General features: G+C 35.9%; 1 protein-coding gene across 2 annotated transcripts in view; it reads right to left on the reverse strand.

The window, feature by feature from the left end:
* Positions 1 to 851: 851 nt before the first annotated feature.
* Positions 852 to 11,894, reverse strand: part of LOC107685858 (paraplegin-like) — a 17,056-nt gene continuing 6,013 nt past the window's right edge. For both annotated transcript variants that reach the window (XM_016482593.1, XM_016482592.1), the window contains 10 exons: positions 8,687 to 8,849; positions 8,426 to 8,599; positions 7,850 to 7,974; positions 6,882 to 6,984; positions 6,683 to 6,793; positions 6,451 to 6,566; positions 5,736 to 5,892; positions 5,106 to 5,269; positions 4,880 to 4,957; positions 852 to 1,629 (listed from right to left, as the gene is read on the reverse strand). In XM_016482593.1, the coding sequence (XP_016338079.1) occupies positions 1,414 to 1,629; positions 4,880 to 4,957; positions 5,106 to 5,269; positions 5,736 to 5,892; positions 6,451 to 6,566; positions 6,683 to 6,793; positions 6,882 to 6,984; positions 7,850 to 7,974; positions 8,426 to 8,599; positions 8,687 to 8,849 (1,407 nt within the window). In that variant the 3' untranslated portion in view covers positions 852 to 1,413. The remainder of the gene's footprint in view (positions 1,630 to 4,879; positions 4,958 to 5,105; positions 5,270 to 5,735; positions 5,893 to 6,450; positions 6,567 to 6,682; positions 6,794 to 6,881; positions 6,985 to 7,849; positions 7,975 to 8,425; positions 8,600 to 8,686; positions 8,850 to 11,894) is intronic.

Genomic DNA, 11,894 nt, shown 5'->3' on the forward strand with positions numbered 1-11,894 from the left:
TTTTTTTCTTTTCCCAAAAAAAAAAAAAAAAAAAAATCACAGACTATTGGGCAAAAGTCATATAGAGCACTTTTATGGTGCATTTATTTGTCCTTTTTGACATGAGCTTGGTGTCCCATGGTTACTATATCCTTTAGTTGTATGGAAAACAGCAGCACAGAAATTCTTCTACATATAACCTTGTGTTTCAGTGGAAGAAAGTCATATTCCTTAAAAATAGATATTGAACAATCAATGCATTTTTTAAAGACAGATGGACTAATAACATGATTTTTTAAATGAGGTCTTTTGAACAATTGTTCTTATCTCATTATTTTTATACATGAATAGTATCTTGTGTAATATATGTGCTTGTAATACTATTTTGCAGTTAACGTCAGTAAGTAAATCCAAGACATTTAAAGAGCCTTAATATTAGGAATAATTATAATTTTCACATGCAGCCTATTAACACAGTTTGCCAAATTAATGATGCTTCAAATGTACATATTTTTTTGCTTTCCCCTCAGGAACACAAGTTTTTCCTAATTACATAATGCCTATTGTAATTATTTTGTTAGTTTCTGTGTTTCTCAATTTTGAACTACATAGTTTTGTTTTTAATATTTATTTCATAAGAAAATGTGAAATGCTGTTATTATCTTTTCTTTTAGTTATAAATAAAAGATTGGAACAATACCAGCCTGTATTTTCAGTAAAGAGAGACAGTTATTTAGTTTGCAATGGTAGTTTTGGCCAATTTCTATAAAAAAGACGAAATAAAAAAAAATAAAAAAAACATTTAGTCATCTGACAAAAACATTATTTATGATTAATCAATTTGTAAAATAAAAAATCTTTGATATTCAACACAATTTTTATAATTTATTGCATATGGTGCAGAATATCCACTGACATCAAAAGATGACTTCAGACATACCGCTGGCAATGCTCACCTGGTCTAACAAAACCAGCTTCTCAGGGAACTAACAGCTGATCTGTATGGCCTGGAAAGAAGCTCAAAAAGCACAACTACTGTTTTAAAAACAGTACATTTCGTGCAATTCTCAAAGGAGGTATCTACTACTCTCTAAGAGAGATCTAACTTATTGAGAAAAACACTTTGAATATTACCGTTTAACGCTTGATTGATGCTTGTTTGTTGTTTTTGTTTTTTAATCAAATGTCCTAAGACATTTAAAATATAATTACTGGTTAATGATCAGCATAGAAGGTAAACCAAGTATGTTGCCATTATTTTTTCAGTCAATCAGAGTGGGTCTAACTGGAACATCAAGGGCAAGAAAAGCATTTTTTCCCCCTTAAAAGCACAATTTTGAAAATCAGACTGATCCTCAAAGGCAGCCGCTCCACTCTTGGACTTTCAAGTGTGTCCATTAAAGACCGTGAATGTGATTGCGTATGTTGCAGAGCTCACGCTGGGCTCAGGTTGATGTCATCATCTTGGTCTTTGCGGAGGGGTCTCTGGGGTCTGCGTGGCTCATCTTCACCAGTGTCCTGCTTGTCTCTTTCAGCCTCCACCCAGCTTTGAGGGGCAATCATCTTTTTGGGTCCAAATGGAGGAGGTCCCAGCAAAGCCTCAATGTCATCATAGTTGACCACCTCTCTCTCCAGCAGGGTATTAGCCAGCTGAAAACCATAGCAAACAAGAGCAATGCAACAATTCCAAGAAGTAATAAAGGCTATGCTATGAGGATTTTCTACCTAACTTGCCGAAAGCAACAAAAAAAACAACAACAACAAAAACTGATTGTTAAAGACAAAATGGCCATTTTGGCATTTTTCATCGATATATGTTTACATAAGCTGCAGTGACTACATCTAAAGCTATTTCAAAAACACTGAAGCGCTGTAACATAACATCAACAAGTGAGTATATTAGGAAAATTATGAGAAAATGAGAAATTACTGAATCAGCTAAAATGATCTGGAGCCACATTCATGAATAATCCATAATTTTTTTAAATTGTTAATTTCTAATTATTAATATTTTTAAATATATTATATTAATATATTGTTTTTTTAAAATATATTATTTTTTTTATATAATATTTAGTATTTCCTAAAACATTTCTTGAGAAATATTATCTTTTTTAATGTAAAAAAACTAAATAGAATTCCTAAAAAAATAGTCTGTTGTTTTTTGGTTGTCTGAATGTTTTGTTGTTTCAAATATTAACCATTAAGTACATAACACTAGTTACATATAATACATCACTATTATTAGGGTTGCACATAACTACTCTGAAATGATACCACTAATGTAAACAATGATCAGTTATGATTATGTGTGACTTTTGCCGAATTTGAAGTTTAGTAACAACTCTACAAAAACGATTCAAATAGAGTTCTCATTTTTAATTGTATAACTGAGATATAATTTTTGGCAGCATTCAACACTTATAATATTGCCCATATACTAGACGAGTTCATGCTAGCAAAAATTTAAAATACATAGCACATAAAAAACAAAACAAAAAACAACATGTTAAACAAATTATGAATTCCCTTTAAGCCAATCATGATGAAAATAGTATGCACGCTTATTATGATTATCAGCATGCGGCGCAAAAAGATGGCCTTTCAGAGCTGATCAGAGTGTTTTCAGCAAGAACCACCATACAATCAGGTATCACAAAGCCTGTCATTTTCTTCTTAAAGGGCTCATCAGATGAAAATCTGACTTTTTCCGTGTTTAAAGGCTTTCTCTGCAAGCATGTGAGAAAATGAGCCGATCAGATTTCTTTCCCTTTCTTATTATAATATTACCGCCCATTAATCTGCATGTTTCCACCCACGGTGCTCAGCCGCCATTGTTGTTTTCGCAAGCGACAGCGTTGTACTTGTTCTGATGCCATGGCAAAAGTTCGCATAAAACATGCTAAATGTTCTGTCGTTGGCTGCACAGACGAACACAAGTCATTATTTAGAGTCCCAGCCTCAGAGGAGACAAGAGTGGATTTTTTTTTTATTTTTAGTGGAAATCCCAGAAGGGGTGTGGGGTGCACAGTAACTCATTATCATTTAAAGAGCCATACACCAAAACGGGTTGGTGTGAGCAGAGCTGTTTTTGACAAGGCAAAAGGGTGTTGTTTACACAGCCATTGAGTGTTTTTGGCAAAACATGTTACAGACAATTAGAGATCGACCGATATATCGATTTACCAATATTTTTCCCGATATTTAAGCATTTTACCATAATCGGATATCGGTTTTGTAATATCGGATTCACCGATAAACGCCACCATCTTGTGGGTGCTTTGAGAATTGCACGCAGGATCACCATTGGAACGCGTCTGAGGGGAGATGAGACAACAACAACTGCGTGCAGGTACTTGATTTGCTGTAGTTAGTAAACTTTATTTAACATAACAGCCATTTATGCAAAAATTAGATGCTTTACATAAATGCCTGATATGTAGTTTATGCAGCTTGGCTCTAAGAAATAGAGACCAACTCACAGAGTCATGTAAAATAATCCGTCGAGTCCTGTCCCAATAAAGACGTAACTTTGCCTGAATGAAATAATATGCAGCCATGAATGAGCGCATGTTGGAAATAAAAGCGCTGAATTGAATTCTCTCTCTGTTGTCTGCTCATCGTTAGTCTCGTGAAGTCGGAGTCACGTAGATAATCCGTCAAGATCCTCTCCCAATAAAGACGTAACTTTGCATGAGTTAAATAATACAGCCATGAATGAGCGCATGTTGGAAATAAACACGCGGAATTGAATTCTCTCTCTGTTGTATATTTGCTCATCATTAGTCTCGCGAAGCCGCTTTTATATTGCTGTTCACTCACCGGGTTGATGCGGTTGATGCTCAGGAAATGCTCCAGCACGGCCACCGCATGTAACTTTTAACAAGATTCACTTGTTTAAAACACCCTAAATTGTATTAACATTTACTATATAACCATTATTTCGCTAATAAACATCTAAATAAATACAACTCTATGGAAATTAATTATTTATTATCTCTGCGAGTGATCGCAGTTTGCGTATAGTTCTGTGTAAATGCATAGATAAACAGCGCTGTCAGCACGCATTTCATAATCTAGAAGGACAAAAACATGATTAATAATTCTGATATAACATTCCAGTTGAGAAATGCAAATGTTTTGTTTGTTATATTCCAATATTCCAGAGAACATTATTCAGTGAATTAACATTATCCAGTGAATTATTCTTGACTCTGTAGCTATTAAACAGCTTTTAAACCTACTAAAACTGTAGTTTAAAATGAAGTTGATACGCCTCCTGTCCTTTATTTATTTTCTCCATTTGAAAATATTAGACATTCTACATTTATTTTGCTTATTGTTAATATTAGTGTTGTTGCTGTTGATGCTTTTTATAAATTAAATGTTTTTTATTGTTGTAATATGAAGATTAAATTTAACATGAAAGACTGCTAATTTTCAACACTTAAAAAAAAAGAAAAGAAAAAGATGATGACTGAAAAGAGGAAAAACCAAAGTGAAGTATGTTCTTACTTCACTCAGTCATTTATTTACTTTATAACAGTAAATAAATATCGGTTCTGCATATTGTTTATCGGGCACATAAACATGCAAATAATTGGTATCGGTAATAAAAAAATCTATATCGGTCGATCACTACAGACAATTCATGAAGACCCTAATAAATCATGCCAACTTGTGGAAAATGTTCATTCGATGAGCCCTTTAAGAAAACAAAAAATCTTCTTAAGAAACTTCCTTAGAAGAATTTGAGAATTTTTCAAGAACTACAATTAGGAACATTCTTATGAACCTCTTTGAATTTATCTTTAGAAATTTCTTAACTTCTTTCTTAAGATTTTCATGAATATGGCCCCTGATTATCCTGCTATGCTAACAAGTTTGTGATAGACCTTACCAAAATAAGTTTGTCTCGATTATCCAAAAGCAATTTCTCTGTGTGCCTGTAGGCTTGTGCTATAAGCATCTTAGCTTCCTGATCATGAGAGAAAAGAACAAATAAATATTCAGACACATATTCAAGACAACCAATATTTAACACCTACAGAAGACTCTGTAACATCACATCACCTATGCCACACCAGTATAGAACAAGAAGCAGGTTAGTATGTTCTTTCACTCACATGGTCCATCTGCTGTTGGAGTCCTTGGCTGAATGGTCTCCGTCCAATACCCCCCTGATCCTCAGAGTCAGGGAAGGACACCTGTCCCACACTGGCAACCATGCCATACTGCTTCACCATGGAGTAGGCCACACGGGTCACCTTCCTCAGGTCATCCTGAGCACCTACGATGAGTTTCTAAGTTATCTGGTGTCTAATACTACCTATAAATATTCATGAGGTCAGGTCTGCATCTGTACCACTGGGTATACAACTGTTCCTAGCAAATAACAATTTCCTACTAGTCAATATGCATTTGTCCTCCAGGGGGCACCTGGAGGCTACATTCAAATATTTTTGTCTCACTGGAGCTATGTATAATGTGTCTATCAAACATAATAAATGCAGTTTTTATTAAATCATTGAATAAATGTCCTATTCTGCAATCACATAAAAAAATACAAATGTGAAGAGTTAAAATAAAATTGTTATTTAGAACCATCGTACATGATCAATTACAGACAATGTCTGCATCTGATTTTTGGGTCCCGTTTCATGCTAATTACTATTCTTTCAGCTAGTTCCGTTTCTATAATATGTATTCATAACTTGATGGTGTGTTATCAGATTAGATGTGTGCAGATGTCATACCTGTAGTGACCTTATTGAAGGTGATGGCTTCAGAGGCTCGTCCACCCAAAGCCATGCACATCCTCTCAAACAGCTGCTCTTTAGTAAATAAATACTGATCCTTTGGCAGGATCTGAGCAAAGCCCAATGCAGCATTCGTCCTGGGAGCAATTGAAACCTGGGGAACAAGTCCCAAATCTCAATGGATTCATGTATATTAGTAATTTGTTAATATTATTCAAACAGTGATTACTATACAGTGTAGGGCTTACTTTGAAATGATTTTCACTCAGAAATTGCTAGTTAATATAATATCACAAATAATTTGAAAGAAACAGCAAGTAACACACTGAATTAAATATGAAATTTGGACGTAGACAGACTGAAATAGTATTTTCTTGTAAAACCTATTCCAGTAATCTTTGGTTTATTCCCAAATCTCAATCATTTTTACAGTGAATTTGACAAATTTGATATGTGATCTGGTATTACAACATGTTCACAATTGCCGCTGGATTCCTGTATCACTCTTCTGATGCCTAAACCTGAACAGGCCTATAGGGAAATTTCACACAAAAATGTAAATGCCAATATTTTTTTAACAATCATATGTTTGGTCTGTCCCTCACATTAAGCTATTGTATTGTATAGTTTGTTTTTTTAAAGACTTAGGAATATAGCACACAAATTGCATTAACCACTTTTATAGTACTTTTTAGCTTAGCTTCCTGCTTACCTTCATGACAGCTTCGGTGTGTTCTAGCAGCCATCCCACTAATGCATGACCAGACTCATGAAAAGCCACCACCCTCTGCTCTTCTTTAGATAAGATTTTACTCTTCTTCACACTCCCTACAAGTCACACACAACATCAAACAGATCCAACAAAGGGAGCGGATTGTGTAGAAATCTGTAATGCAATATCAGAGTAAACTATTTAAGCTCAACTGAATCTAGGAGCCGAATACCTGCGATGACTCTCTCCACAGCATATTCAAAGTTAAAGGTGTCAATAGACTTGTAGCCCTCTCTGGCAGCATGAAGGGCGCCTTCATTGCAGATGTTGGCAATGTCAGCCCCTGAAAATAGGAACAATGCACAAAGCGTAATTGTGGCAGGATATGGTGTCAAGAGATAACATCGTCACATGGTCAAAACAACACTTACCACTGAAGCCTGGTGTCAACTCCGCCAGACGCAGAGAGTAGAAGTCTGCCGGCTGAGTAAGCTTCAGGATCTTCAGGTGTTGCTCAAAGATTTCCTTTCTCTCCTAGAACACACATGATCATATGATACTTCAGGAATCATTCTAATATGGTGCTCATTTATTAATAACAGTTCTTCTTTTTATTATCAATGTTGAAAACAGTTGTGCTGCCTAATATATTTTATGCATTTTTTTCAGGATTCTTTGATGAATAGAAAGTTCAGGGAACAGTATTTATTTGAAATATTTTGTAACACAATAAATGTCTTTCTTTCACTTTTGATCAATTTAATGCATCCTTGCTGAATTAAAGTATTATTATTATTTGCACCAAAATATTAAATGGAAATGTATCATGGTTTCCACAAATAAATTAAGCAGCATAAAAATGTCAACATTGACGATAATATAAAAGTTTCTTGAGCACAAAATCTGCATATTAGACACTGAAGACTGGTGTTACGGCTGCTGAAAATTAAACTTTGCCGTCACAGGAATAAATTACATTTTAAAATATATTCAAACAGAAAACAGTTGAAATTGTTTAACTGTTGTTTAAATTGTAATAATATTTCACAATATCACCGTTTTTACAGTATTTGTGGTCAAATAAATTAACCCTTGTTGAGAAACTTTTTTCAAAAACATTAAACATTTTGGCCTGTAGCGTACATGTGTTTATATCAGGACATTTATCAGATTTTGCTTAGAAAAACAGCCCAATTCACCATTACTAGATTGGAAGTCTCCAGAAAGAATGCAGAGAAGTATTATACAATTGTAACTCAGCGAGCAAATCTGGAGCTACTTCATGAGTTATTCACACTTGGAACATCTGATAACCAATCAAAATCAAGAACTCAACAATAGAATGAGCCAGTCTATAGCTGCTATATATCTCCAAAAAAGTACTTCGAACATTCATTACCCGAAGAGTTGGCAGGTCTATAAATATGTGCCTATCAAGCCTGCCTGGTCTCATGAGTGCATTGTCCAGAATGTCTGCCCGGTTAGTGGAGGCCAGGACAATCACATGATCTGTGGTACCCATTCCTTTAAAAGTGAGAAGGAAAATATGTTGATAATCTCAGAAGGTCATGTGCTGATCATGTTAGCCTATGTAGACATAAAAATCAACTGAATAAATAGGCAGTGCAGCACCAACTCAATAGTCTATTATAAAAAGAATTCCTCAAGTAAAAGTTAGGTCAGCACAGTCAAGGTATTGCTGTTACCCTGTTGCCATGGCAAACGTTTGTGCAACCAGGAGAAAAAACTAACTCATAAAAGATGTAAATTATTTTGTTTTCCACTTCAAATATACACTTTTCAAATTAAAGAATTAGTTTTAAAATGCAACATTAACATGACTATAATTAAACGAAACCTTTGTAAAAAAAATATAAAGCAAAACGTGTGTGAAAAAACTAGTTTAATATAAACTACAAATAGTATTTCCATTGTAAACTTTAGTCGACTAGTCTTGCACATCCCTAATTATTACCGTCCATCTCCACAAGTAGCTGGTTAAGGGTCTGCTCTTCCTCTGTGTTTGAGAAACCAGACATGTTTGTGGACCGTTTCTTTCCCACAGCATCAATCTCATCGATGTAGACAATGCATGGTGCTCGAGCACGAGCCTCTTTGAATAGACTTCGCACTCTTGCGGCACCAAGGCCTGGGTGAGGAAATATCATTCAGATATAAATAGATCTGAAAATGCATTAGGACTATTAAATATACAGAGTTTATTGTACTGAATTACCTCCAATCACCTCCACAAACTCTGAACCTGCCATGGCAAGGAAGGGCACCTGAGCCTCTGTTGCCACTGCCTTAGCAAGCAGAGTTTTACCACAGCCAGGGGGCCCCAGGAGCAGAGAGCCTTTAGGTACCTTGGCCCCAAGCTGAAGGTATCTATCCGGATTCTTCAAAAAAAAAAAAAAACACAAACAAACAAAAAAGATTAAATGCAGAGACCTCTTTGCAACAATGTGCATTTTTGCATTACTGTAGCAGCAGCAACCTAAGAAATCAAGGGTGCAATAAAGTCACCATCAAATGTCTGTACAAATAATCTATGTGTGTTATTATTAAGATAGCTTAAAAAAAATGCAGTTAGAATGCCTCCAACATTCAATATATATGGAGGCAGAGATGTTCAGTAAACAACAAGAATATTGTGAGTTACATTTTATACACAATAATGTCAATATTGTCTGCTTTCACCAAGAAAAATAGTTAAAAAAAACAAAGCCACAACAGAATCGATGAGCGTCTTAGGGAGCATCAAACTGTGGTGGTTCATTAAGACAGTGACTTGCTGCTGATTTTAGTTTGATATTTAAAGGATCATTTCATTAAAAAAATCTTTTCAAATTTCAATATTAAACATTTTTTTTTTAAACATTAATCTCATAGCATTATTTATGCAAAAGTAATTGCAGTGTAAATACATCTAAATGCTGCTTTTGATGCTAATGTTGCCTCTTAATGAAAAAGTTCATTTGTCATTGCTGTGAACTGACTATTACACAGAAAATATGAAAAGCAACATGCACTCACGCAGCATTACGAATTGTGCTCTGATACATTCTGTAATGCAGCACCAAGTAAAACTGAGCATGAATAACTAAAGATTGTCACATTCACAGAAATAAAGATCTGGGCCTAACTTTCAGATGCCCTTACCTTTAGATAGTCCACAAACTCTTTGACTTCCATCTTGGCCTCGTGCATTCCTGCAACATCTTTGAAGCTTACACCTTTCCCAGATTTCCCATCGACAATAGTGAATTTAGCCATTTTTAATTGATTCTGGTGGAGCAGGCAGATTATTTGACATCAGAAAACATTTCAATAATAATTAAATGTACAATTCTACAACGAATGTAAATGAAGGAATCTTGACTTACAAATGCACTGAAGCCGCCATCTTTCCCACCCATTCCTGCCAGTCGGAAGATGTACCAGAGAATTGCAACCCCAATGGCAGCCATACCGAGTGCATAAAGAGCACTGTGAAGGACAAGAAATTGATCCAGTGATACTTTGTTATGCCAACAGTCGATTTTAATCTTTTTTTCAACTTGCCAGGATTGAATGCTCTGTGGAAGGTCCAAATAACTCACTTCCCAAAGAAGCCTGTGCGCTTGTAGGTCACTGGTATTCTGTCTTTGGTATCTATAGCCAACTCTTCCTCTGCTGCTCTAAGCTTCTCCTCAAACTTGTCAATGTTGGCCACCTGCATTCGGTACATCAGGGCAAGTCTCTATAACAGACAACAGGACATCAGTGAAACTAGAATCAACAGCACCATAATGATAACAATTACTCAAAAATCATGTATGGCACTTGTATGTGAAGTGACTTACAGGTCTGCCGAAGATGACTGCGCCAGGGTGAAGGTAGATCTCCACAATGTCACTCTCTGGTACCACCTGTACTCGTGACACCTCCCCTTTGGCCAACATTTCATTTACAAAATCATTCCAGGATATGTTCCCCCCACTGGTGTTGATGGAGTTGAGCAAGCTCATGATGACAGCGATAATAAAGAGTGTGCGCAGTCGATCCCTATACATCTGGTCCTCCTGCTCTCGTCTCTTTTTCTCTTCTAGGGAATAAACATTGAAGCAAAGTAAGAATGAAAAATCTGGAATGAAAAGTATATCTGCCTATCTGAATTACATTTGTCTGATTGGTCAACAAATTGCATTACTGACTGTTGTCCCAGTCAACCTGATGTCCTACATAGCTATGCCAATTCCATGTTTGTCATATCACTTCATGGTCTCTAAATAAAACAATTTCAACTCAAATCAACTTTAGCCACCTAATAAGCAGGGCAATGTAGGAATGTGCGATATACATTGTCTGCAATGACACTGTAATTGTCAGTGACATTATTGAGTATGTAGCTCATTTTGCAAAAAATAAAAAAAACACGCCTTCACTGCATGATGTAGCAGATTAGTATAGCCTACAGAAGTATATTCTAATCGGAATACAGTTAGAACGGCAACAAAAGGAGAGAAGAAGTGTTGCACGTCTCCGAGCAACACACAGCATTGTTTCATTACTGCATTTCGTTGAATATATTGTTTGAGTGAATGATTCAACAACCAATTCATAAACATGGTCACTTGTCATTTGAAACAAATCTTTTGAATTAATAATTTAATGACTCACTCATTAAGACAGGGACTTGCTGCTATTTACTGACGACTGTTTCATATTTAAAAATAAGATTATATTTAAACAATTTTATATTCCAACAGGGGCGTACTTTTTGTCTAACAGTAGGGGGGGACAATAAACAAAATTTCTCAAGAGCAATTTTTGAAGGGGACACAAATAATACAGCTAAAATTGTACTTGTAAGGATATGTATACACAGAGGAATGGCCTACTACTATTAGTGCAGCAGGGAGACCGTGCCACATTAGACAACTTCAAACTGTTGTGGTCGCGCCGTGACAGTGGTGGTGTCTGTTGTAGACATTACCATCCATCACAGTGTTGCCAAGTTTTTCCTGTGGAATTGGGCTACTTTATCACTGTTGCCGCAGGTTGTTTTTCCTGTCTGTGGGTTGAAGCGACCCCAATAACATGTATTTTAACCCCCAGAACGCGATTTTTACCGGGGGACCCCCTCGAAACGCAGATAGTTTGGGCTAGTTTTGAGTAGCAATTGGGCGGGTTTTGTTGTGAAAACCTGGCAACCCTTTCTGTCAAGCAAGTGACGTTATCATTGCTAACATAACGACTCATTGCAAAATACATTGGCATCATCTGTATTAAAGAGAAAATAATCACTTCATCCAATGTTTAAGTGAATAAAATAGCCCTGACAGCCTTACTTACTGGAATACCACAACTATTGGCTTTGTTCTCTCTCACGGACTTGTGTGTGTGGGTGATGTAAAAGAGGAAAGCAGGCATTTGGACCAAAGCACTGTGAGGCAAGGGAG

This window comes from Sinocyclocheilus anshuiensis, unplaced genomic scaffold (genome assembly GCF_001515605.1).
Source record: "Sinocyclocheilus anshuiensis isolate Anshui unplaced genomic scaffold, SAMN03320099.WGS_v1.1 scaffold1018, whole genome shotgun sequence".
Lineage (NCBI taxonomy): Eukaryota > Metazoa > Chordata > Actinopteri > Cypriniformes > Cyprinidae > Sinocyclocheilus > Sinocyclocheilus anshuiensis.